Source organism: Pyrgilauda ruficollis, unplaced genomic scaffold (genome assembly GCF_017590135.1).
Source record: "Pyrgilauda ruficollis isolate IOZ18807 unplaced genomic scaffold, ASM1759013v1 scaffold1, whole genome shotgun sequence".
NCBI lineage: Eukaryota > Metazoa > Chordata > Aves > Passeriformes > Passeridae > Pyrgilauda > Pyrgilauda ruficollis.
The window spans coordinates 17,854,538-17,882,100 of NW_024508100.1; the positions used below are offsets into that span (position 1 = coordinate 17,854,538).

Below are 27,563 nucleotides of genomic sequence, written 5' to 3' on the forward strand. Positions count from 1 at the left end.
TATGCCAGTTTTACCAGAGAAAATTTGGAACCAACTGTATTTATTAAATAGCTGTTATCTTTCTAGGGTAAAGGTTGGTGAACTTCTTCCTCAGGTTTCATCTCCAAAGATTCACCTACAATATGCAAAGGCCAAGGAAGCAGACGGCAGGTAGTTTTGAATGCTCTTTTTTAATATAAAACATGTTAATGCGATTGTTGTTATTATTATACATTAATATTTTTGTAAAATAAATTAAAACACATACTGAAACTTGCATAAAATAGTGTTGTGAAAATGGATTCTAAAATAAGTAAGCTTAAGTTTACACTTAGTGTATTGAAGATTTGAAACATTAAGGACATTCATCTGGTATCAAAGATGTGTTTCTAATTAATTGTTTTCCTGTCTAAACATTTATATCTTTCTAACAAAAATCATCAAAAGTTTTAAAGTACTGAACGTCATTCCACTTAGCAGAATATTCAAGTTCAGTTTGTTTCTCACAACTCTTTAGCTGTGATTTTAGAGGTCACTCAAAGGGAGAATAATCATGAAAGAAGTTTTTTAATTGTAGAATCAAATTATTGGTATATCTTAATGGCTGCACTTGCATAATAATAATGCAGAGTTATTAGCTGAAGTGAAAGCCCCAGATGGGTTATATTTAATCACACCATGTAGTTCCTCCTAGTCCTTACTGTAAGTAAACTGCTTCGGAATAATGATACTTTAAAATATGAAACGGCACCAGAGTTCAATGTTTGCATTGATGGGACTAGAAAATACTGTTTCTGTCAATTGCGTAGTGAAAGAATGAGAAATGTCTTGATCTTGTCTACAGAACAGAAAAGAGGCCTTATTTTTAAAATTGTACACCTAGCTATCACATTTGTTTTTTATTGTTCTCTTGCTCTCCAGGGATTTCATATAAAAGAGATGAACTGTTTTTAATATATAGCAAAAGAAATGCTGACAGAGTAGGTCAAAAATAGTATTGTGGTAGACATTTTTGTGTTGCCTCTGCTTTTCATTCTCCTCAGAGAAAATGAAATAGAAACTAAAAAGAATATAGTAAATGCAAAGCGATGCAATTACATGCAAACTGAAAGGAAGTTGCCACAAAGTAATGTCACAGAAATAAAGTACTTTATGTTTCCTTCACAGCATATTATAAAGGATTATTTACAAAGTTAAAACAACTGATGTGGAACCATTATTTTGCAGGTACACGGAAGCTGTGATAGCTTATGAACATGCAAAGCAATGGGATAGTGTAATTCGACTATATTTGGATCACCTAAATAATCCTGAAAAGGCTGTTAATATTGTGAGAGAAACACAATCTCTTGAAGGAGCAAAGATGGTGGCCAGGTAACAATCATGTTACGCACAATAAAAAGAAGTCTATATCTACTGGGAATTTATGAGGCTTGCTAACATATTAGACTCTGGTTATTGGTGCTTGGCTAGTGACTGTGTAATTCAGTTAATTGATTTGAGTTCTCTAAGATTTGGACAACTAAATAGTACTTTTTTTTTTTTGTTCTTGTTGGCTTTCTGAGTAAAATTACATTAATGTGAAGTAATACATTTAGACAATAATAAAAAATTGCCATTCTGTATTATTTATACTAAGTTAATTTCAGGAACCTCGTTAAAACAATCGAGATACAAAATGGATTAGAAGTGTGTCATATTTGTATGTACATTATGTACTATATTCCTAAAACATTTGGTGTATTCATTAAGCTCATTAGTACTAAGGTATTAATTTGCCACTTTGATTAGATTCTTTCTGCGGCTTGGTGACTATGGTTCTGCCATCCAGTTCCTGGTTATGTCCAAGTGTAATAATGAAGCTTTCACATTAGCTCAACAGCACAACAAGATGGAGATTTATGCTGATATCATCAGTGAGTATTCCAGGCTCATAGTTTGCTTTTGTTTTGCTGTTCTTTAGGTTAATTTTAACCAATTTGAAATCATAAGACAATGGGTGTTTAGTTTTGTTTCCCATTTCCAGTCATCGTGCCCAGATTTGGTAACATGTGTACTTCAGGCTTACAAGCCAGACTTTGCTTTCAGCTTTGCTATTTCCTTGGTTTTCAAATCTTGCCTGTCCTACAGATTTTTTTGTTTATCCATAGAGATAAAACATTTAGACTATTTTTTTTGTGCCCATTGAGAAATCCCTGTCTTTGACCTTGATACAAAATGGAGCATTTCAGTGGTACAGTTCTTGATTTTTGTTCCCTTTTCCTTTTTGCTTGGTTCCAGCTCTTTTCTTACATGTCACTTTTTTTCCTTTTCTACTCTTTAAGACCCTTCATGGCCTCCTCTTTTATCAGTGAGAAATGGAAAGGAGATGTTACTGAGAAGCTGACTTTTGTCTTAGGCCATCAAGCCAGTCAGAGTCCACCTTGTCAATTTGCACCAAATTTTATAGTTTCCATTTGTGTGAGGCACCTTTGAAGAGTGCCCTATCAGCTCCACATGTGTATCTCCCAAATTCTCATAATTTCAGTTAATCTCTTTGTTTAGATGTTGATTCCTTATTGTGAAGGTTATAAAAGCTTGGCAACAGTTAGCTTGTATATGTATGGTTGCAGATGATTGTTAAGGTGGCCACAATTGTTCTACAGTTCCTTATGCTTTCTAACTTCTATCCAAAATAGGATGTCTCAAGCTGTAATCTAATTGGGTAGAAAAGGAGTTTAAAACTATCTTTGGAGTAGTGGCTGCCTTTGTTTTACATGTGTACAGCAGAATGGAGTCTTGGTTAGAAAACTTAAGTAGTACTCCCTGCTACCATATGGTTGCATTGTCCCTGATAGCCTTGCTTTGTACAAGTGTGCTTCCATATTCTGAAACTGTGAAAGTGATTCAGGTGATAATCTCATCATCACTTGCCCTGCTTTATTGTTGCCTGGATGTGATGGAAAAATTCATTATCAGATCATAGCAATGCCATTTCATTAATGCTTTCTTAGAAGAGAATGTAGTGACAGGATGAGGGGGGATGGTTTTAAACTAAAGGAGAGTAGATTTAGATTAGATATTAGGAAAACTTTATTTACTGTGAGCATGGTGAGGCACTGGAAAAGGTTGCCCAGAGCAGTTTTGGATGTCCCATCCCTGGAAGAGTTGCAAGGCCATGAAACTCTGATGGAACTTTTGGATGGAACTCTGAGCAAGATCGTCTAATGAAAGGTGTGCCTGCCCATGGCAGGGGGCTTGGAATTAGATGATATTTAAGATCCCATCAAACCCAAATCATTCTATTATTCTGTGATTCTGTGAAAAACAGAAATCTCGTTATGGTGTAAGACCTGTGGAAACAATTATTTCACTATGTTATTAGCTCCTAATGTATGTTTAGTCTGATTAAATAGTAAAAAAATGTGTAAGACGTAATTTGAGTCTGTCTGCTTTGGTTTTCTTTGAATGTCAGTAGAAAAACAAAGTAGAATAGGAATATGTTCATTCAGTAGGGTCTTTGTCTTATTAAATAAGAATACTGTGCCATCACTCAGATGTGTCTGTTACAGGTTCTGAAAGTACTACCAATGAAGATTATCAGAGCATTGCACTCTATTTTGAAGCAGAAAAGAAACATTTTCAGGCGGGGAAATTTTTCTTGCTGTGTGGTCAATATGGACGGGTCAGTACTTAAAGGATAAGCCAGTGAAAGTTAAATGCTTATAGAAACTGTTCAAAATACAGTCTTCAGGAAAGTTCATATTAGATTTTAAGTGCCTTAACCGATGGCATACTGATATTTTTTTAAAAGGGTAAAGAAGGTAAGCAAACTATTTGCATTTACAGTTATCTAGGCTGTGTTCCATGAATAATACATTGCCATGCACATAGGTTTTTCATAGCAGTAGAAGCTTGAGGTGAATCAGTGGTAGACTATTGTCAATGAACCTCTGAACATCGTGGTCTGCAGCAGCAATTTATTTACATTTCATTGGCTTTCAGTGGAGACTTGGTTGCAGAGTAACTAATTAGTTTAATTGCTGTAGCATGCCCTAACTGAAAGCTTTTTTTAAAAAGAGAAAATATGTTAATTGAAGTATGTTGATTGACACACTTTTGATCAGTTACAAGTGTGTGAACTGATGCTTGTTAAATGTTTGACTTTTGTGTACTGAACACATACCAAAAAATATGACTGATTTTTGCAAATTATGGCCATTGTAGACGACAGCTCCTTCAGCTGCGGAATGGAGGGTCCGTGACATTAAAAATATTATGTGATCAATCACATTGTGACATTAATTACATTAATCATTAATTTGTTCTCACCATATTGCTGTGCACATCTTTCACAGTCAGTGAAATGTACACCAGAATCTGGCAAAGTCTCAGTTACTTCTTGCATGAGTATCTGTAAGAGCAGCTGCTACCTCTGTAGTTGAGATAAGCATTCAGTGTGCCACTTGTCTTATCAAAACGCAGAGAGAGAGAACGTGATAAAGATTAGAAAAAATGAGTTTCATGTATCACAATTTTAACTTTTCTTCTGTATCATTTTAGGCATTAAGGCACTTCTTGCAAAGTCCAAGCACAGAAGATAACTTGGCTATGGAAATGGCAATTGAAACAGTAAGCAACTTTGTTAAAACAAAATATTCTTCATCTTTTTAAGAATTTTACCTTCAGTACTATGACATTTTCCCAGCATCACTGAGTGTGTTTGGTTAGGTTGCAAATAGAAGGAAAACTGTATCAGTAAAGACGATATCTAAACATGTTGAAAAATCTCAACACATTAGAAAATAAATACAAACTGCTGCATGTCAAAGCTGATACACCAAATAATCATCTGGTTTGAACATAAAGAACTAAAAAAATCATGTTCTAAATCTATGCAGTTTCAGTGCTTTATCAAAAGGCTGCTTATAAGTAAGTTATTTTTCTCTTCTTCTTTCATATCATAATTTTTTGTATCTTTTTTTAATAGGTGGGACGGGCAAAAGATGAAGCCCTAACAAATCAGCTGATTGACTATCTTATGGGAGAGGGGGATGGCATGCCCCAGGTATTGTATTTTTATCACTGCTATTGTGTCACATTTCTGTGCTACAAGATATTTTGAGCTTACTTTCTCCTAAAGTTCTTAGTAGGCACAGACTCTGCTTTAGCTTTCGTTAAGGAGCAAGACTTGTATGATCATTCCGTGAGTTATTCACCCAGTAACTCCAGATTCAGAAATACAAGAAAGGAAGCAACTATCTTAGATACAGTCATCTTCAGTCATCTTTATGAAAGCAGGTAGTTGAACAGAGGAGGTCCAAATTAATGCTCATAGTGAGAGTAAGAGAGAAAATGTAGCTGTTTGTTGTTGCCAGTTTCCCAGTTGGCTGTTGCCTTTCCCAGCTGGACAGTCAACTTCTGTATGTCTCAAGATGAGCTACAGCACTGATCTCTTCCTGCAGGAGCAGAGTTGTCTGACTTTTGCAGTGGAAGAAAGTAAGGTACGAAGTAGGAGATGCAGGTGAAAACCCCAAGGTTGACCAGGCTATGATAGTTCTTGTGTTCAACATCAGTGTAAGGCATAAAATGTTGCAGACAGATTTTAGAAATCAGCAGCTCCTTTTTGATTTCTGAATGGTGTTGACGATAATAGAGCTTGTTCAGGCGTATTCAGACTTGGGTTCATGGAATTAAGTGGCTGAACCACTTGAAGTTTTACTGCCTGTTATAGCAGACCTGGAATGTGAGCTAAATGGGGAAAGCCAGATCATAGGTGAGGGTGCTGCCGTCTGCTATCAATTGCTTAGTCAAGGAATTTAGGGTCTCATACAAAGTCATGGTAAATACAGTCAGGTGCAATATGATATATATGGAAGAATAAATTATGCCTTGCTGAGGGCAATAACGTTTGGTAATTATGGAGATGACAGGGGCCCAGTGCAGTAAATTGATTTCACCCCTAATATTACAGCTGTGGTTTACAATTCTGTTAGGAAGTTGTAAACTCTTTCTCTTTCCTCCCTGTATGGATTAAGGGTTAGCGATTTTAGACTTTTAGAGACATTGGGCATTTGATGGCCAAGCAAACTTTGGTTTTGTAAAAGGTAAAAAAATGAGAACCAAACCAAACCCCTGTCTCTTTATTATTTACCTCTTACTTTACCTTTAATATGAAATGTGAACTTCAGTAAAATTATGAGAGAAGTAAAACATGGCAAAACAAAAATAATTCAACTGCAAGAACCCAGAGGGAATTAAGCTGTTGGAGGCACTGAATGAAAAATCTATGCAGTACCAGTGTAAGCAAGACTAATTTCGTATTTATGCTGGAAGCTGGATAGAGAGAAACTGTAGCATCCAGTCTCTTTTCTCAGAACAGCAGCCTCATTCAAAGTCCATGGGACTGGGTAAAGGAAGTGAGCTACAGTATAATCTCCATAGTGAGGGCATTCTAAGATTTTAGAAAAGATTTAGGACATTTTTGAATGCCATTACTGCTATATTTAACATTGTTTTGAACTTCAGTGCAGAGCTTTGTTTTCCTTATTTAAAAGCTCTCTCTTGTTCTTCTGAATGCTTTAATCCAATCTACCATAGTCTCTCTCAGTGAGTAACAAAATTTTACTTTATCCAATCATACATATTTGCTTTAAAAACAGTCATTATCTTAATTATGCTATGGAGACTGTTCTTGAATTTATCAAGCAAGATATTATTGTTTTTAGAAAATAGAAGCTTCTATGTTGTGGCATTTTTGTAAAGCTGAAAGTAAGAGTGAATTTAATAGTAGCCATGCAGCAGAAACTTGCTCATCATTTCAAGCATTGATCTTCAAAACCAGATCATCACTGACAGCAGGCTGATTGCTTTAAATCTTTCACAGCCAACAATTGTGTGGCATTTCAATGAAGTGTCATATTATCAAAATTATTATGCTTACCAAAATTTTGCTACGCTATGTCTGACTATAAACTATTTCTTAGATGTCTGGTTATGTCAACTGTTGTGTTTGTTAATTTCAGCATATGTTCTGAATTTGTCATGTGAGCTCTTTCAGGGAACATGAACTAGCAAGGTTCTGCTGTTTTCTGTGTGCATATTTTCTGAGTACATTTGAAAAGAAAAATTAAACTAAAATTATGAATATCTAATATCAAATCAGATTGCAATAATAAATTTTCCAAAGACCTTAGGAAATGTATTGTATTAGAAAATTCTTTCCTGTATTTTCTGCTTTTTAACTTACTGATTTTAAAGGTAGGAGTATGAAAGTAAAACATTGGACTAATATTTCTTGAATTACTTTGACATTTTTCTATTTTCTCTTCTTTTTTTTTTGGGGGGGGGGAGTGGGTAATTATCTAAAATATACTATTTAAGTCAAATATAATTAGGAACATGGCAAATACCATAAAAGACCACTGGTCCATGCTGGGACAGGATCTTTTCCTGCAGCAGAAGAAAGGGGAGAAGCAGCCCGGATGGGGAAGTAGTGCTGCTTTCTGATAATCATCAATGGAATTGCCATCTGTGGCCATTAGATGATGTCAGAAGTTGGGAAGAATTATGTCACAACCCACTATTTTTACTGATTTTTTGTTTAACCCACTAAGGGAATAGCAATTTTTCCTTTAAAGGCAGTTTACAGTGGATAAATAATATCTGTTAATACAAGTAGTTGCAGTTACTTTATTATCCAGATAACTATTTCATTGTTCTTAAGTTACAATTCTCATGATGGTCAACCTTTTGATCATGTGTTACTTAATATTCTGCTCCATCATTAATTGAACAGTAATTACTTTTGGTCACCTAAAGTTTTTCCTTATATTTCAAGTTAGAAAGATTTTGTCTTCTCTTTTCTCTTTCTGTGTGCTATTCTTTCTCTCTTGCTTTTGTTTATGTGATGTTTTTATTTTTTTCTTTGCTTAAGTACAATGAAATCTTAGCAGTCATCTTCTCTACAAGGAAATATCTTTATATCTTGAATATTTCTCTTCCCTTCAATTTCTGGGTTTTTTTGTTGTATCTGAGACTTACACACAAAACCCAAACAGCATTCCAGAAAATAATACAACATTGATTAATACAATTATTGTTGTAGTAATTTTTATACCATTTTAACATAGAAGACACATGTTAAATGTTTGGATTTACTACTAATATTGCAGAATTAGCTGGCTTGGATTTTTTTGCTCTCCATAAAGTTGACAGTGTTTTCTTTTTTTTTTTCTTTTTTACATTTAAGTTGGAACCATACCATTATATACAATATTTAGCTTAATTTAATCCAAATTTATCAGTTATAAGATTATCATGTACAGGCTTTATTTTTTGTTTACCCCATTTTAGAAATCACTATTATTTATTACTTCCTTTATTATTTCCTTTTCAACATAAGCAAGGTCATTTTATTTAGCTTTTATTTTTTATACTTTTTTAAGAGCAATAAATAGAATATTTTTAATATTTACTTATTCTATTATGATATTTTATTTTGTATTTTTAGGAATTACCTCTCGAGGATTTTCTCAATCTCAATTTTCTCAAAACCAAACCAACTCTGATTTGTTATCAAAGACCAATTCTTCTTTCTCTTATTGCTAGTTTTTTTTTTACTGGTCTTCTAGACATTTGAGTACACTTACAAAAATAGAACTCATGTTTGTTTTCTACAATATTGCCATCTTGTTTTTTAGTTTTGTTTCTAAATTATTTCATTAATTTGCATTTGCCATTCTTGAGTTATATAATTACAAAAAATTCCTGGTGTAGCAAATTATAAATTTTATGCATCTTATTAGCTGGTTGTCCCCTAATTTTCAGTTTTTTAGCTCTCTTGGATATCCACCATCTGGTCCCAGAACAATACATTCATTAGTGGCCAGATTTTGTCATCTGCATCCACACCAAGCAGTGTCTGCATCTAGATCCGTAACACAATTTAAGCATTTCTGGCAAGACTTCTATTTCTCAGAGGAGTCCCTGGGTTCTTTTCTGACACCATAAATGCCCACACAGCTGGAGTTGTTCAGTTTGCCCCTGTACAACTCTCCATGTGCGTTGTGGTCTGTGGCTTTGTGCATCCCTCCTGCCAGGGCTTGGCCAGCACCTGCCAGGACTCCCTCGGGCCCTTGGCGTGGGTGCTCTGTGCCTGGGCAACAGCCAGCCCTGCAGGAGGCTGTGGCATAGCTGCAGTGTGCTCTTACAAAGTGCTCTTCATGAAGCAAGCTTGTCTGCTTTCTTTGGAGAATGTGGTGGTGAGATGAGCAAGTCAAGAAAGGGAATACAGCAGTATGAATCTGGTCAGTATTAATCACTTTTCCATGATTTCATTCAGGATGCCAAGTACCTGTTCCGCTTGTACATGGCCCTAAAGCAGCACCGAGATGCTGCCAGAACTGCCATAATAATTGCCAGGGAGGAGCAGTGTTCAGGTAAGTCTGTTTTCCCTGATGTGATGGCATCTCTCATGCTGCCTCCTTAGGTACCCTACTTAGGGTGCTGTGTTTTGTGTAGGGTTCTACTTAGGGAAGACATGTACCGGTGCTTTTAATTATATTCAAGTTCAGTTTTGAACTTGAAAGTAGACTTGGGGAAAACCTGTGGACTACCACCTGTATATTAAATATTGGGGAAAAAAGAAACTCCTGGAAAATATCTGTGTTATTACATTCAAGTAAATATAGTGATGATTAAGACAGCCTATGACTTCACCTTTATGTCTATCACAGGTCATAGAATTGCCATTTCTGGATATGGTTTCTGGCTTGGTACTGATCTTTTATCAGTGGAAAATGGGCAGAGGAGTTAATTTCTGTTGAAGGACCAGACATATGCTTACTTTAAGCTTGGTTTTCCTTTGTAATGGGTTGCTAAAGTTAGAAATAGAAAAAAATAAGGAGAGGGCTAGAAGCAAAATAGCTGCCACCTCCATTATTCAGTCTCCTCTGTAGCCATGGCAACAACCCTACCATAGTACTGCTTGCTTTTCATTTCAATTATGTAAAAGAAAAATCTATAAAGGAAAAATAGCAGTCTTGGGAATAATCCAGGCAAATTAACATTTATGGGCTGTTCCTTGGCTGCTCCTCAGCATTGGGCTAAGGAGTGGAAAAACCTCTGAAACCCTTGGCAAGTAAATCTCCCAGTCCATCATAGAAGTGAGTAATATATTTGTGCTAATTATATAAGCAGGAAATGCAAAGGCTCAAGGGTTTAAATATTTATTAGCATTTCTGAATCTGAAAACTTGTATCTAAAATGCAGTATCCCATCGTGTATTTCATATTCCCTAGTAGTACAAATGTGTTCTCCAACAGTGTAATAAGAAGCACAATGTTTGTCTCATTAAGTCTTGCAGTAACTGTTTCTTCTGGAGAAGCAGTTTTACATCAGCACCCTCTTCCTCCAGCAGATTTCAGTGAGCTTGATTGTGAAATTTGCACCAATATAGTTTGTTCTTTCCTTAAAAATTCATCTAATAATTATATTTAAATCATACTGCTTGGTATTTTTCTTTGGGAATGCCATTTTAAGTGCAGTTTTCCTTGAAGTTGTTTTTATGTAATCACGTGATTTTAATACTATTATACTGAGAGTCAGTAATAGAATATAAAAGAATAATGTTTTCCAGCAACTAATTCTGAAGGGATATTTAGCTGTCTCACACAAATTTCACAGTTTGTTCAATTGTAGTATATAACAAAACATTACAAATTGCTCTGTAGAGTGAAAACATCTGCTGATAGACAAATACAGGGAGGCAAAGGAGAATGTTTGCTGAAATAACTAGAATTTCCTTTAAATGCCTCCAGCTGCAAAGAGTATGACTTTCTCAGCCTCTAATAATACAAAAAATCCCAAAACAATCAGCAAAACAACCCCACAACAAAACAAGAAAAAAATAACTTTAGAATAGAGTAATTTCAAAACACTACTTGATTTCAGCTACATTGATAATTTAATGAAATCCTGTGGTTTCAGGACAATCCTCCTTCATAACCTTGAAACAGTATAACCTAGTGAAGTAACATTTAAACTTCAACTGTCCCTTGACAGGTTTTGGGTTTGGTTGCAGAGGCAAGGAGTTGCCAAAGCAAATGATCAAGTTAAAGTATACTAAATTAACATTTAAAAAGTAGCTTTTGAATATCTGACATTGAAGAACAACAACAAAAAACTTTTTAAATGCTCTAAAAACATCTTCCACTTTTAAAGTTCATTATATTAAATTGCCATCATATGTATTTTGCTACTGTTTAGATTAATTCTCCTAGAGTAATTTTTTTAACTTCTTAGCTGATACTGTTTAGGATACTGTGACAAGCAACTGCTTGTGGCTTTCCAAAGAAATTGTCATGCAATGGTTTTATTCAAAGGATCAGCATAACTTCATCTTTCCTATATTTCATTAGTAAAGATATTGTTATAAAAAATTAAATTTACTGTTGTTTTTTGTTTTCTTAAGGAAACTATCGAAATGCACGTGATGTCCTTTTCAGTATGTATTCAGAGTTAAAGACCCAGAAGATTAAAATTTCTTCTGAGATGGCTACAAACCTTATGATTCTACACAGCTATATTTTAGTGAAGGTAAGGAAGTGAGAAATTGAATTTCTGTGCAAGTTGCACAGTGTCTGATTTATTGAATGGTATTTATGGATGTTCTGTCCATAAATTATGTTGTTGTATAGGTTGTATCACAGAATCCAAGTGCATGCTAACAGCAAGCTTCAGGAGGACAATCCATAGTTGTTTCCGCCTCTTTGAGTGGCATATTCTTTTTTTAAATACTGAATAATTGAAAATTACATATGGCTTCCTGTTTTCTTTTGCATTCATGCTTACAAATACTATGCTACAACTATTTATTATTGTTGTTGTTGTATTTGAGGTTATTATCCATAAGTAGATCACTGTTTTTCTGTAAATGAAATTAAGCAGGGGCTCAAATGATTTCTATTCTTTAACCCATGGATGCCCATCAGAATATCCATTCCTACAGCCAGCTTTGGCCTCCCTCTCTCTACCAGCAGTGAGGCAAGAGCTGCAGGTGGTGGGCTGAAGGCCAGAAAGACTGGGGAAGAGCCATGCTGAGGTCTCTGGTCTCTTCTGTAGTCCAGCTCTGCTCAGTTTGATGAAGGAGCTGTTGGCATGCAGCTCCCAGCAGGATGAATGAGTGCCCAGAGCAGGCTGCAGGAATTACTCTCCAAGGGCTGCAGTAAATGTGGTTTGTTTGCTGCCTTGCAGATTCACGTGAAACGTGGTGATCACATGAAGGGAGCACGGATGCTTATACGCGTAGCCAACAACATCAGCAAGTTCCCATCACGTAAGTGCTGACAGCAGAGAAGCTGTGCTCTGCAGGGTAGCTCAGTAATCAGCACTGCACTGCAAGGTTCATCCTCCCCTGTGATCCTGTGGGCAACAACAGGGTGTAACTGCACAGCGTGCTCTGCATCCTCCTCCAGGCAGCTCTTCCATACACAGCCTCCAGGATGGCATCCTCACCAGCACTTTAATCTGTCCTCATTTTACTGCAGTACTGAGCAGTCTCAGCCACACATGGTCTCAGCACTGTGTGTAATGAACTGACTGGTTCTGGGACTTCATCACCAAATTTTAATTGAAATTTTTTTTTTTAAATTTCTTACAATTATTTTTAAATAATTTTTTTTAAATTATTTTTGGGTACATGGAAAATGTAGACTAAAACGTAGGCTTTAAAGAGTGCCGACAAGATTTGGGAGAAATGGTTAAAATCAGAACATTCCTGCTGCCATGCTGAGCTTCAGGAGTGTGAGGCAGTGCAAGTTGAAACCATGGTTTTCTTATATATGGTTCCATGAATGCCCGAAATTGTGCAACTGTGTACCATAACAAAAGAAAAATAGTCTTTTCCATCAGTACTTTTTTAAACTGTACTAGCTTAAAGGTTTTAAACATTATTATTGGTAAATAAATACTTGACATCATTGTTTCATTCTATTACAGATATTGTGCCAATCTTGACTTCAGCTGTGATTGAGTGTCACCGAGCAGGGTTGAAAAACTCAGCCTTCAGTTTTGCTGCTATGTTGATGAGACCTGAATATCGGAGTAAAATAGATCCAAAATACAAAAAGAAAATTGAAACAATGGTCAGGTGAGTGATGTTAGTCAAATGCACATAATTTCAAGGCTTTATTTGGGATGCTGTTTTTGCTCATAAAGCCTGTAGACTGTTTTCACATTATTTCATTGTCTTATAGTTGAAAAGCTAAGAACCATTTCCCACCCTTCTCTGAGATTTAAAGACTTTAAATGTGACGAGCCTTAAATGCAACATGCATTTAAAATGCTTCCTAACCAGCAATAGTGTTTTCCATCTTCTCTCTACAGACACAGGTGCAGCCACACAGGTTTAGTTGGTTTCTAGTTCAGTATCCACAGCCAAACTGTTGGCTACTACAGCAGCAGCATTGTGCCCTTATGGGATTCAGATGACTAAATAGCTAAAATAAAAAAGAATGGGAGGGCAAATAAAATATATGAATTCCTGATGTATTCTTCCTTATCTGAAGTTTTGTTTTGATCCTAGTCAGTATTTTCTGCCAGAGGAGGAAGCACAGGTAATTGTAGAAGAGCAGGGCAAGCATATGTAACACTTTAGTCATTTATTCTACTAGTCCCTAACCAAGGCTCAGGGACTTGCTGAGCTCATACTGGTGGTTTAGGTATTTATTTGAGAAGTCTGTAAACTCTCCATGAGCTTATCCAATCTCTCTGCTTAAACTCTTCTAAATGTTTAATGACAGTTGATTCCTACAAGAAGTTCCATTGTGTAAAGACTGGTCTCAAGCTAGTTTAAGGCCTTGTAGTCTTCCTCTTGGGAGAGATCTACTATTTTCTGTGTCATTTATGATTTTAAAGATCTCCATGTTTTATTTATTTCCCTTCTATCAGTTATCTATAAGTTATCTATCTTTTCAGGACCTGAAGAGTCTCAGCTCACATAGTTTTTTTTATGGAAACTGATTTATATGGTGTTTCTCTGAAACTCTTCTTACCAACTCTTCTGCCTTTTTGGAGGCAGTTAGAAGCTGTATAATCCTATCAGGAAGCCAGTTTTGGTACTCCCATTCTTTGTGGTCCTACCACAGAAAAACTCTAAAACAGAGAAACCATAGCTTTATAGGCAGTACCTATGGACCCTGAGTTTTGAAATCTTATAAAGTATTAGGATTAGTTACACCTTTTAAAAGGTGGTGGTGTTTCTAATTAAATGAAAAATTACCTATTATTTCTGAGTTGACATAATTGTGAGGAAGCTCGGGTGATAGTTAAAAGGAAGGAGCTAATAAAATGTAAAATAGCAGCTGGAAGCTATGCAAGTAACTCAAAGGAAAAATACTTGCTAAATATCAAAGGTATTGTAAAACAGCTTTGTTAAGTTCAATCAGCTTGAGGGTTTTATTCACAGCTGTATCTGTGTTTTAGACGTCGGGACACAACTGAGACAGAAGAGCCAACAACAGCCTGTCCCTACTGTGCTTTCCAACTCCCAGAGTGTGAACTTCTGTGTCCCAGCTGTAAAAACAACCTTCCATACTGCATTGCAACTGTGAGTGTCTGCTGAGCTTTCTGCACTGTGACAGTAAAGGCAAAGCTGCCTTCCCTTCTAAAAATAAGTTCATTTGAACTTCTTCAGTTTGCTAGTGGATCCAAGCTAGATCTTTTTATGCATTTATGCAGATGTTTTCTCATCTGTTGCCAAATCTCTTTTTGTCTTTGACTATCCTAAGAGTGTCCTCACTTGCCACCTACAAGTAGCAGGCACTTGAGGGTGCCAGTAAATTCGTGAAGTCACTCTGGGAGACTTCAGCTTCCTGAGAAAGCAGGTGCAGCACCAGGAATCCCAGCACACACACTGGGTGCAGTTGGTGCACTTGGGAGAACATAGACTAGTGCTGCTGGATGCCTTCCCAGCTCAGCAATTTGCCTAGGGGCTCTAGTGCTCAGAGAACTAACAGAAGTCCCTCTTTCCTTTTCCATGTACAGGAGCTTGTGGAGGGCACAGTTCACCTCCCCTAAGTTCCAAGACTTAAAATTTTAAAAAATTAAAAAAAACAAAAAACAAAAAAACAAAAAAACTGAACCAAAAAAACCAACAGAACTTCAAAAAGCTGTTTGGGGGAATTTTCAAGCACACCCAATGCCAATACCCACTTCAGGCAGTGACCTCAGCATTTCTTACATTACTCATCCTTACAGAAATGAGAAGTTCTAATATTTTTTTTTTGTTTCTTTAGAGTGTACTGAAAAGGTAAAGATGGCATACATTCCTGGTGGATGTTACTGTACAGCTACTGTATTACTAACACAATTTTTACTGGGTTCACATGAATTGTCATACTAAAATTGTAGGGGAAAAAAAGAGAACTTACTTGAACAGGAAACAAATGTTAGAGTTAACATTCTTTATTAAAACTAAAGAATTAAATCTCACCAAAAAAAAAATAATATCCATTATGTGGGGGTCTTTTTGCTGTATTGGTTTAGCAGAATAAGATGACAGGTATACTTTAGAAGTAATATCTTTAGGAAAACAAAGGGTTTTAAATATAACTTTATGAGCCAAACACAATGTACATGTTAATGTATGTTACACAATATTTATTTAGGCTCCGTCTTGGTCACAGTTTATGTCACAGTGTTTGTAGACATTAGGACTGTGGCACTTTCAGATATCTAATGAGAGTCAGTGTCTGTTGCATATGCTGTTGCATATCATATTAGAGCATAAATCTCTCAGTATAGTTCAAGGTGCTGCTGAGTTTTTATAGTATTAAAAAGATACATACAAATTCATTCTATCAAAAGTAAACTAGTAAACTGTAGCAAAAAAGATAAAATAAAGAGGCAAGGGCCAGGCAGGCTCACAGATGAGTGATGGATGTGACCTACTGGGCTCAGGTGCTGTGGCTTTGGAGGCATTTTTGGTATGTCATATACAACTTCAAAAATGCCAGTAGATTTAGGTACAGCTCTGGATACAGATCTACAGATAGCATTCTAGAATTCCAAACTAGAAGAATTTTAAACACTGTAATTCAGTATATGCCTAGATTTCCATTTTTAGAAGGGGAATGCAAATGATGACACTGCATCTCTGAGAGCTCCTTTTCTAGTTACAGAATTTACACAGTAATCAAGCTACAGTAACGCATATGTGGGGCTTTTAATTCAAGATATTAGAACTCCGTTGCTGAGACTTTCTCATAATAACAGGTCCAAAAGTAAATGCTCTGTGGCTGGGCAGCACTTGCCCCTCAGTTACCTGCAGTTTCTGTGTGCAGGGTCGGCACATGGTGCGTGATGACTGGACAGTTTGCCCACACTGTGACTTTCCTGCCCTCTACTCAGAATTCAAAAAGTAAGTTGGGATTTTTTTCTATTGGAGTATTCCATTTATTCATATTTTAGCAGCTAATGGATCATTTGGTACTAAAAACATACAACAGCTGGGCTGGGTGGAAGAGGAATTCCCCTTACTTGGTAGTTGCACCTTAGACACTCACAGAACATTGTTTCAAAGTTGACCAAAATGATAGGATATGATAAAAGAATTGGGCCAGTAATGCAGGGCTCCAACAGGAACAGTAATGAAAATGGATGGTGAGCTTGTATTAAGTTCTCAGCTCTGTCCAGGAAGAAGCCTGATATGGGGGTAGGGCAGGAACACAGGCACACCAGCAATCACCAAAACAAACAAAATGCACATAGAATTGGGTACAGACTAAGACAGCAATAATGTCTTGTCCCTGATAATCACACATGACAATGGGATGGGATAGCTCTGTTCCAACGTCAGGAACTCAGGAGCTGCTAAAACCTCCGTTGTTATATGTTTAAATGCAAACAGCTGTCTTCCTGGTGTGGTTCTCAAATGTTGAAAATGTAGACAGAGGCAGCCACTGCTCTGTCCTGCACTTTTTACAGGCACTGGTCAGATCTCTGGTCTAGGCATTGTGCCTCAGGCCAAACTTCCTTTGGAAAATGTTAGAATTTGCTTTTGACCAGTTACCCTTCCTTTAAAACAGCCTGTTACAGACTGAAAATGTGTGTCCCATGTGTTCTGAAAAGATTAACATTGCTGATCTTAAGAAAATAAATGACTGCACAGAGTACCTCAAACTAGAGGATGAGGATCAGTAAACTCAGGTATGGCCCACAGTCTGTACTTCTTACTTAACAGGGTTCATTCTAGGCACTTCTGGAGTTTTTCCTAGTGAGGTTTTGCTGCTGCAACTAACCTGGTTGTTAAAATGTGCTTTAACTCAGTTTACCCCTATGACTACATTAACATCCACAAGCTGTTGTGGTTTGGAACATGTTCCTGAACACCAGGTGTGCTTGAGTAGCACAGAGAACAGTGTGAAAATCTCAGCATCATCCAAACTTCTCCAGCTCTTCCAGCACGGGTTTAGGTGTAGGGGGAACGGCAAAGGGGGGTACTAACTGGAAGGAGCAAATCTAAAATGCAGGTTACCTGATCTTAACTTGCCTATTTAACAGAATCTACCCCAGGATAACAGCAACAAGTATTGGCCTGAAATACTCATCCTTGTAAGAATGAGAGCATGGCCCTGTCTATAACAAAAGACTTAGATCCAGGACTTACTTAGGTTTCTTTTTTAAAAATGGTAACTGAAAATTAACAATGTTCCTCAATCATGTTAATAATTTCAACAATTGGAATTTACTATTGCAAATACCTTATGTGAAAACTCAGCTGTAGGTCACAGTAATGCCTTAAAGCTCTTTGCGGGAAGTTTTAGATAATTTTATTTTTCCTGATCTGCTATTCACAGTATCTCAGAATATAATTAACAACCTCTGTTTATTTCCAGAACTGCTTGTGTTGGCTGGCAAGCAGCAAGGGAAACTCTTATCACTACATCAGTCATCTCTTCCCCAGGCCTAATAACAGCCATGTCACTTCTATTTTGTGATATATGTAACTATTTAGCTTTTGATAAATTTTGTACTTTGGTTTATTGTAGTAATAAAACTGATAATTATTACAAACAAAATCTGCATTTCATCTGCACCAAAGACAAACCATGGTGCCATCTTTGTAATGGGAGTAGCAGGAAGAAAAACCACCTCCCTACTGTCTTCTTTTTCAGTATCAGTTCTGAACTGTTACGAATATTTTCAATTAAACATTTTTTACTCTTTAAATATTCCTTTCTGGTTTTGATTAAAGATATAACTTATACAAGTACAGACTAGTCAAGTTATGGAAGTAAATCCCTCACTGCTTTTCTGTGTCTCTAACTGAACAAAAGGGAAGTTGTGGAAAAGAGGAATGCTACATCATGTACATAAAGGAAAGACAAAACTGTGGAGTAAAGGAGGGAGACAGGACAGAACACTCCATGAATTTACCAAAGCTTTAAAAGAGTCCTGTGAAACATTTTATTGTAATTTTATATGCTGCTTAATTTCTATAATGTACAAATAAGCCATTTAGGTATGGGGTTTTTGCATCATGTACTATTTACAAGACTTCACCCCATAATGTCAGGAGATTATATAAAAAAAAAAAAAAAAGCAGTGAAGTCGTAGGAAGACTCAGCAGAAATGCCAGGTAACTCAGCATGACATTTTCAGCATGTTCACGCACCTGGTGTCTGTTGCACAAGGACAGTTATAGCTTGTAACATATACCATGTCAGGAGTAAGCACAGCAGGCTGAGAGCACAAGAGCTACAGCACCTCTATAAGAGGAGCATTTTCAACGCACTGGTTCTGCCTTCCCAGCAGCAGCAATGGATCTGTTTCATGTTCCTGGCAGAAGTTAGATATGCAAAGCTGTGTCCAAAGCAAGGTTTTACTCTAAATGTCTTGTTTTCTCTTTTCTCTTCCCTTCTTTTTTTGTTGTTTCTTCATTTTTCTCTCTTTTTGGCAGCTTGGAAGACTTTACCTTTTTTTGCTACAAATAGAAATATACAGACAGTTTAAAATCCAGCTGACAAAAGTTTAAGTCAAAATGCAGTCAGTGTTAAGGAAAAAGCCACCTCTTTCCCTCCCCTTTCAGGTGTGAAGTTTCTAAATGCCATGGAGAGTACAGACTACCATATTGAGTCTTAAGGGTTCCCATTTGGTGATAGCTACAAAGGTATTACTAGAATTGTCATCTGTAAGAACCATACGCACAGGCCTGTGGTGGCTCCTTGCCACTGGCATCATCCTCATCAACACTTAAAATATTACTAAGTTTTGGAGCTGGATGCAGAATTTTAGATTTAGAATGATGTCTCGCTTTGGTCCAACATAAGACAATGGATGGAAGTAACTTAGACTTTTCCACACTACCTCCAGTTAAAATTTTAAAAGTTGAGAGATTATTTATTTAATACTTACTCTGATTTTTTTCTTAATTCATTAAGATGATGTTAAAAGTCACAGAAAGGTAACTAAAAACAAACAAAAAAGCCCCAACACCTCAGTGAGGTTGTTTAATACTGAGGAAATTAAATCACCTTAATCATTGCATCACTGTCAACAGAATCCTGCTCATCCTCATCAGACTGGATCTCTTCCAGAGTCAAGTCTTCACTCAGATCTGAGGTCGCTGCAGATCCCGACTGCCTTTTAGATGCCTTGACAGCACTAAGTGAATATGGAGTCAGATGTGCCTCTTTGTTGTAGGCACGTGTAAAAGCTGCTTTGACCTGGCAGGGTGAATGGAAGGAAGGAAACTGAGCGTCAGTTTAGGAACTGTTGTAGACTGTTAGCAACTTACTGAGAGATTCCTTTGGAAAGATGTGACCAAAGATACACAGAAGATGACACTCTCTCAAAAGGACACAGAAAGTGTTTAAAAGCTGTATGGTGAAGACTCATTCTAAACAAGTCCCACGTAATCCTCAATAAAGTGTGCATCTTCAGATGCTTCTTGCTGAGGCCTACAATATTTTCAGCACAGTCACACCAGAGTCCCCTTCAGCAGCAAGTACACTTGCCAGACTAAGCTAAGGGAAAACACCTGATAGTAGTGTAGGTTTAGTTACCAGCAGGTTCTTCTCTTTCCATGAGCACTTGATCTGTTTTAGATCACTTCTGCCTAGTTTGTAAAAGCAATGTGAGCTTAAGCTCACCTTGTACCCACATGAGGAGCCCAACGACTGGAGTGCAGTAGCTGGATGCTGGAAGAGCAGCACATGAAGCACTCCAGGTCTGGCAGTTCTGTCTGACAGAACTGGGAAAGGTGTAAGCTGCCTGGCAGCCTCTGAAGGCAGTGCCTGCTCTGTAACACAGGCAGCTGTGTGTCCCTCCTCCTTCGCAGGATGGTAAGACAGGCAGGGCTGTGCCTGAAGGACACAGACCTTACAGCCAGAGCTTCCTTGTAGGAAGGTACCAGCTTTCCCTGTCCTTCCTGTGTTCTGCTTCTATACTCAAAACACAACTGACTCCTAGTAATCCTTTACACCAGGAATGAAAAGAGAAAGACTTCTGAGTGAAGCACAGTCTAATTATCTTTTAGGACTCAGCCCTGAACTTAGTGGTATGTTTGACAGCTGATTCACAAAGCCTACTATCAATTATGGTTAAGCTGGTCCACCAACTTCAGCCTTTCCAAAGCACATCCATACCACAGCAATTATTCTAGGATTTCTTTTTTAAGATATAGAAGAAAAAAAAATTCACTGGTGAATTTTACCTTGGGATCCAACTTTGAAAAAGGACTGGGTTTGCCTCCCCACGTGCTTATTTCCATGATATTTTCAACATCTTCTTTCATCAAGCAGTAAGAGTCCATAAATGTTATAGCTTGTTGTACACCATCTGCTCCAAAGTCTTTCAAGGGCTGGACAAGTGCATCCCGCAAATACGACAAATATTCCATATTTACTGTCCTCTTGCATGACTGAGTTCTTTGTCAAATTGAAAATAAAGTATTGAGTAAGTAAATCTGTCCAACCAGCACCACTGACTTCTAAAGACAAGAACAAATAGGTAAGGAGGCCCTCAGCAAATCAACAATCAGCTGCCTCAAGAGCAAACTGCAACTCGTATTGTGCCATTCCTTTTGTCATACCTGCATTGGGGAATAACCAATGCAAGGAATTTGAACACCAAACAGTCTGGGGAAACACATCTCTTCAGGGGAAAAAAGAAAAATGCAAGGTACTTGTGACTGACTTGTACAAATTAAGCACTGAGAAAAGTGTCACCAATAACACAGGAACACATTCACAGAACACATGAATGTGTCACCTGTTTGCATCAAGCACAGCAAGGAACTGATGGTAGGTAGTGAACTGCACAAGAAAGCTGTATCAGAGGAATGTCAGTACCTGAGACTCGTGTGCATTGCCAGTTCTTGAATGACGCGATCGTGTTTGCCTGTGGATGAAAATTTCCCCAGCCAGCTGGGAAAGACAGGAAACTGGGACATGTAACCCCTCATCAGCTCCCCTGGGAGAACACTTGCATAAATAGCCTGAAAAAGTAATACATATGCCAAACTCAAATCACACTGAAAGTCTCATGGACACCACGACACGCTGCCCTGCACTGCACTGTCCCCAGGGAAGAGGGGTAGTCAACACAGGGCCACAGTGGAAACAGCTTATTTTAAGAGAACTCTCTCAACTGCTTATTTCTGGTCAATCCCTCTAAGGTTACAGCTTCACCCCTTGTACCACCCTATTTATTATCATGTTCTAAAATACCTGTGAAGTCATCTCGGTTTCAAAACTCAAAAGATAAAAAAAAAAAAAAAAAACCAAACAGACAACCCCAAAACATGGTGTTTTCTCATGTCCAGTTTAGAGTGCAGTCAAATAGCTGACTTCACACAAACAAGCGATTTCCAACACACAGACATGGTGAAGGAGACCTCTCCAAAGAACACTGCATCAAGTCAGCTATGTTCCTAAGCATACAGCTCTTTGGACCTGTACTGAACTAGATGACATCCAGAGGTGCCTTCCAATTTCACCTACAATGCATTCTCTGATGCCAGTCATAATCCTTTAAGCACAAGTCTCGTCAGTGTTTCAGTGAGCATTAAAATAAGTACAGTGACCAAGCTTCAGTCCTCTAAGCTTTGAGAGAAATCCTACCCTGGTGAGAGGAAGGACAGAGCAGGCTTTTAACAGCACAAGTGATACACACCATGTGCTTCTAAGCTTTGTGACAGTCTAACTTTTCCAAGTTTCAGAAGACTTCATTTCATGTTGCAGCATGGGCTCAACAATATGGATATGGGAAACTCTTCTGATCACCAGTGCAACAGAAAATACTACATGAAGTACAAACTGGACAGATCATATAACTATATTGAAACACCAATTTCCACAGATCCACCTTTAACACTGGACATCCCCCCTTAAAGAACATTAAATGAGCATTAAGTGCTCACCTGTGTTGGAAGAAGATTCCAGCTCTGCTTGCTACGAATCTGTCTGTCCACTATATCACCATCACATATACTATCAGCTGCTCTACTCAAGAGCACCAAGTGCTTTTTTAAATTACCTCTGGAAAAAAAAAGAACTTGACTTTACTACAAAGCAGAAATATCCAGATAGGTTTTAATCTACTTTCACTCCTTGACACAAAAGCCTATGTCAATTTAGGGGGTTTGGAGTAACTCACCCAGCAGCAGCTGGTTTCACATGCACATAGTTCTCTTGGACAAAGAGAGGTGCTAGTGAATAATCATGGAAGAAAAGATCTGATTTGTCTATGAGAGACATACGGGCAGCCTCCTCTCCAGTAGCGAAAACCTTCCGGACAACATCGAAAGGGCCCTAAATAAATGACATTCAAGAAGTCAGCAGCTAGATGGTCAACACAGAAAGTAAGACACAGCACAGTACCAACAAAATCAGTATTCCAGAAGTATCTTTACTCATCAGTACAAGCTCCTCATTCAGTATTTCTGCCCTAGAACTTTGCCAGTTTTAAGAACTGTAATTTATTTCTGATACTAAGAGAATTATCTCCTAAACAGAGAACAAAGGATGGGAAGTATGAGCTTCATAATTACATCTTACATAAGAGATGAGTATATCAAAATTTATATTCAGTCCTGGATATACTCAACAATTTGTGGCAAATGTGATAGCTCTTGGCACCTAGGCTTTATTCAGTGCTTCAGTTCAGAAGATGCTTATAAAGCCAAGTGATTATATCAGAATATGACAGTAAAAGCCAATCCAGTATTTGACACTTACCAGTTTGATGTCCTTTTTGGCTCTGCTGGCATCTGTTTTAGCCTCATCATAAGTCAGTGATTTGTCTTTTGCACACCACATATTAAGATTATGTAAAACCTAAAGCACAAAATTTACAATTTGGTAGCATAATAGAATTTAAATGGAAGACTCCAGCAGTAACAGCCTGATCTTTATACATAAAAATATTGCTCAAATACTTTGAATTCAATGCACATAATCTGCTATCTGAATGGTCACTGATGCTGAATGGGTACTGACCTGTCTGATGTCCTGATTTGCTGCCAGGATTATCTCTTGCATAGCAGGTGGGGGAATTTTTAAACCTTCTTTAAATGCAATGGACATCATGGCACCCTGTAATCACAATTGAGAAACTGTCACTAGAGAATTCCTATGAATTCTTGCCCCAGCAGAACATACTGACACATCTATGAAAGAGCACTGCGTATTTTCCTAAATTTTTAAAGCACATATAGCTCAAATTTCTCTCATAATCATAAGCCATCATTTACCATTAGTGTAAAAAAGAGCACGTTTGTTTATAAAGAACCATTTTGGATATATTCTTAAGACAGATATCTAAAATCCAAAAGGCTTTGGGAAGAGAAACTCAGACAATTCATTCTGAAAAGCAGTTACTACTGAGACGATTGATTAAGCAGTGTATCCAATTCTGAATAAACTGTGCCACATGAAAACTGAAGTTACTGATGGCAATTCAGTGCAGTCCATAAAGCCACAGCCTACTTACTTTGATCTGTTCTAGACGAGGTCTCTGAAAACGAAGATCCAAACAGTAGTGGACCAAGGAGCGCATTTTAGGGTGGTTGCGGTCGTTGCACATACAGATGATGGGTACCTTCGTGTGTCGGATCAAAGCAATCAACTCCTGCAATTTAAACACGTTATAATTCCATCAGATAACCTGGATAATAAGAACAATTAGAATGTCATACCAGGCAGCATTAGTCCCTGCCTTAAATCAGATCCTTGACAGGTGCCAAGTCCGTAACACTCCTGCTGTAATCACATTTCTACACAGTGCAAACCTAGCCTCTTGCCTACATTTTTCCCTTCCTGTTCTATTCAGCTGCAAGAGATCTGCTGCCTACCCACTTCCATTGTCTACTTCCAGCAGTTATGTTTGGAACTGTCTTCAAGAAGCAATGAAGACCAATAGCCCAGAGTACAGCTGTCCACCTACAGAACTAGACTCATTTCTCCAAAGGCCACTTTGACCTGGCTTATGCCCAGAGGGCACACACAACTTTCTGGCTGCACCCTGCCACAAAGAATGAAAAAGCAGAAAGTAAAAAGATCAGCTCATCTCTGCTCCAAGAGGCTTCATAATTTTTAGGCTTACCAGAACAAACTTTGCTAGCTCTAATGGTGCAATTCAGTTCAGTTTCATTCCTACAATGAAAATACCTGCACCTAAGCTAAAAATCTGTATGCCCTTTACCATGAAAGTACTGCATGTGACTACAGGAAATCCTCAGAAGCTAAAAGTGGAGCTACTAAAGAGAACAAAGGATGCTGCTGCCTATGCCACACATGTGTTACTCAGTGTGACTGCCTATGCAAAAGAGCAACAGTCCCAGCCAGACTATGAACCTCCCACTGCAGGGAGATGTCACCTTAGAGAGACCTTAGGATAAATGCACACACTCAAGTTCTTCACTCCAGGCTTCTTCTACATAGGTATCCTTTTTCTCCCATCTACCAAGGCACAATTCTTACACAAAACCAGGCTTCTAAAACACGTCAGACTATTCTGCAGAGAGTTTGTTTATGGACCATGGGTTGAGGACAGAGTGGCTTGACTATCTTGTGGAATAAATGGCACACACTCTTGGCAATGGCATTAGCTAGGAACTACAGTGGCTTCACCTGAATCCCTCCTCTGTCTTCATTGCCTGCCATACCATCCACTTCATCCATGATCAATACATGTTTCCCGCTAACTGATGAAGATGCACCTGAAAATGAATATGGATAAGAAAATGAGATGAGAATAAAGGAGTCTTGCTCAGAGTTTTACCCAATGCTAAGTAAGATAACACCGTCCTAGCCTACTGAGGTGGTGGCTCTGCCATTTCATCACATGAATCTGTGTTCACAGACCAGACTATGTCATTTTCTTAGAAACAAGTACCGTGGAACAGAGGAGCAACTGCAGAGTTCTTGAGTAGTTTGTGCAGATTTACAACTCATTCTACAAGTAGCAGGATTTAATTCTGAATTGAAGAAAAGATGTAACAGCTTACTACATGAACCCATCCGTATTGGATGGGAGCCGGGTCCCTCCACCTGACAAACAAGGTAAATTCCTAACATTGCTGAGTAATAAGGAACTTAATAAAACAAAAATCTCCTTCAAACAACAGACGCACCAGAACAGAAGTCTTTGATGCTGGTGTTGTTAAGTGACTCAGCAACTACTTCCTTTAGACTGTTCTTGCTGCGAGTGTCGCTGGCGTTCAGCTCCACGTAGCTATACCCCAGCTCCTGGTCCAAACACACAAACCACATAAAAAGTGAGAACACAGATCAGTGAAAAATCATATAGCATTAATTAGTTTCTCCTCTTATACTCCTTTTCTCTAGAAATTCAAAAAACTTATAACCATGTGTGGAACAGATAGGCCCAAAAGAGATTATTTTTTTGTTTTGTAGTAGGATTTTTTGTTGTGTTTTTTGAATTGGTTTTTTGGTTGTTTTTTGGTTGTTTTGGGTTTTTTGGTTGGTTGGTTGTTGGGGTTTTTTTTTATTGGTTGGTTTTCGTTTTAATTGAGGGGGATGCAGAAGCATTGGAGTCAGTGACACATATTAAATTTTGGAAGATTGACAGAACTGCCAGCAGGGATAGAAACAGAGCTGTGAGCCAAGGCTGGCTAAGCTCCATGGTATTTCCAGCTGCATAACAAAGAAACATACCACATGGCTCTGAAAGCTGCAGGAAAGAGCTTTTAACTATTTAACCAATAGGAAACACATGACTCCCCCAGCAGCACTAACACTTCTGTCAGTCCCTGACACAACTTAACCCAGCTGCTCCTTTATCAGTAAACTCTCCTGCCAGAGGCAGCCAGAAAACAGCACTAAGCACACACAGCATTGGTCCATTTTGCTGGCATTTCCTCTGGAGCAGAGAAATGCTCTGTAGAGTCCTGAGGCAGCTGAGAGCAAGCCAGGTTGGAAACCAGAAACAGAAAAGACCCTACTTTGAGGGGAAAAAAAGTGAGCCCAAGACAGCACATTCACCTTTTCTAGTCTAGTTGTAGGTGTGGCATCAACACAAAGACATGCAGTGGGGGAAGGGGGGGAAAAGGATTAAGGTTACTCTATACAACAGATTTCTAAATTCAGATTTAGAAATGGACACATAGCCCTGTCAATATCTCTCATCCTGAAGTGGAATTTCAATTTAGAAGAAATCTGGGAAATATCTCTCTGTTAGATATATAAAAACCATGACCTTAGGCTTTCAAAAAGCTTGCCAGAATTTGACTCCCGCTAAGTGCAAATATTCTCCAACTTGCAGAACCAGTGCTGAATGCTCACAATTATGGAAAACCATTTCCAATTATTCAACATACTGTAATATATTTCCTCTCAACGTAACAGAAAGAAATGCAGACACACATTGGTACCTTCTCATGTCAGACCTGATGAAGATCTCTGAACAGCCATATCTTCACTTGTAACCCTGTTCTGAGCAGGTGCAACCTGCTTGAGAGCTGACCCTGGTCATTCAGAGCATACCCACCTGCACACTGTAGCTGTATCCAGATTCAGAATTAATATGTAACAAAAAAGTGTTGGGAACAACCATTACTATGAACTCACCTTACAAACCAAAGCAGCTGTAGTAGTTTTACCAACTCCAGGCGGACCAGAAAGTAATGCTGCTTTAAAGCCTGTCCCATCATCCTTGCTTCCAGTTTTACTGGGTTTTGCTGAGGGAAAAAAAAAAAAATCAGGTTTTACCTAGGTATGTAATTATAAAACAAACTGCATACTCCTCAAGATATCAAGCATCACTGGAATTTTTCCTCATTTAAGGACCGAGAAGAATATCCAAAGATGCTTACACAGCTGCATCCTAACTACTCAGGTAAAAGCAGCTTAAACCAGCTTACAGTTTATGACTTGCAGTGATTTTGAATTGAAAAATACCAAAAAGTGCTGAAATGGTTGTATTACATTAATAGCAATCTCCTCACAACCATATCATACACATAAAAAACCAAAAGCACCACTAAACCCACACACCACCACAAACAAATTAAGCCAAACCCCAAACACACCACACACAAAATACCACTACCTACTACGGCTGAACTAAAACTTAAACCTTCT

General features: G+C 37.9%; 2 protein-coding genes across 6 annotated transcripts in view; one reads left to right on the forward strand and one right to left on the reverse strand.

Moving 5' to 3' along the window:
• WDR19 (WD repeat domain 19) overlaps positions 1-18,267 on the forward strand; it is a 39,593-nt gene extending 21,326 nt beyond the window's left edge. Inside the window, exons 24-37 of one of the 3 annotated variants that reach the window (XM_041477832.1) lie at positions 67-150; positions 1,207-1,353; positions 1,771-1,895; positions 3,531-3,643; positions 4,522-4,590; positions 4,949-5,026; positions 9,302-9,398; positions 11,432-11,556; positions 12,214-12,295; positions 12,958-13,108; positions 14,443-14,566; positions 16,302-16,378; positions 17,046-17,166; positions 17,856-18,267. In XM_041477832.1, coding sequence (XP_041333766.1) covers positions 67-150; positions 1,207-1,353; positions 1,771-1,895; positions 3,531-3,643; positions 4,522-4,590; positions 4,949-5,026; positions 9,302-9,398; positions 11,432-11,556; positions 12,214-12,295; positions 12,958-13,108; positions 14,443-14,566; positions 16,302-16,378; positions 17,046-17,160 — 1,387 coding nt within the window. In that variant the 3' untranslated portion in view covers positions 17,161-17,166; positions 17,856-18,267. Of the gene's footprint in view, positions 1-66; positions 151-1,206; positions 1,354-1,770; positions 1,896-3,530; positions 3,644-4,521; positions 4,591-4,948; positions 5,027-9,301; positions 9,399-11,431; positions 11,557-12,213; positions 12,296-12,957; positions 13,109-14,442; positions 14,567-16,233; positions 17,167-17,855 lie in introns of those variants that run through there. The other 2 variants (XR_005956000.1, XR_005956004.1) reach the window with 2 other exon arrangements.
• Positions 18,268-18,402: 135 nt separating this feature from the next.
• The window catches only part of RFC1 (replication factor C subunit 1), a 30,856-nt gene continuing 21,695 nt past the window's right edge, over positions 18,403-27,563 (reverse strand). For all 3 annotated transcript variants that reach the window (XM_041478202.1, XM_041478117.1, XM_041478037.1), the window contains 12 exons: positions 27,051-27,160; positions 25,595-25,709; positions 25,092-25,180; positions 23,953-24,090; positions 23,460-23,555; positions 23,199-23,297; positions 22,618-22,772; positions 22,382-22,499; positions 21,312-21,457; positions 20,675-20,888; positions 19,494-19,685; positions 18,403-18,943 (listed from right to left, as the gene is read on the reverse strand). In XM_041478202.1, coding sequence (XP_041334136.1) covers positions 18,842-18,943; positions 19,494-19,685; positions 20,675-20,888; positions 21,312-21,457; positions 22,382-22,499; positions 22,618-22,772; positions 23,199-23,297; positions 23,460-23,555; positions 23,953-24,090; positions 25,092-25,180; positions 25,595-25,709; positions 27,051-27,160 — 1,574 coding nt within the window. In that variant the 3' untranslated portion in view covers positions 18,403-18,841. The remainder of the gene's footprint in view (positions 18,944-19,493; positions 19,686-20,674; positions 20,889-21,311; positions 21,458-22,381; positions 22,500-22,617; positions 22,773-23,198; positions 23,298-23,459; positions 23,556-23,952; positions 24,091-25,091; positions 25,181-25,594; positions 25,710-27,050; positions 27,161-27,563) is intronic.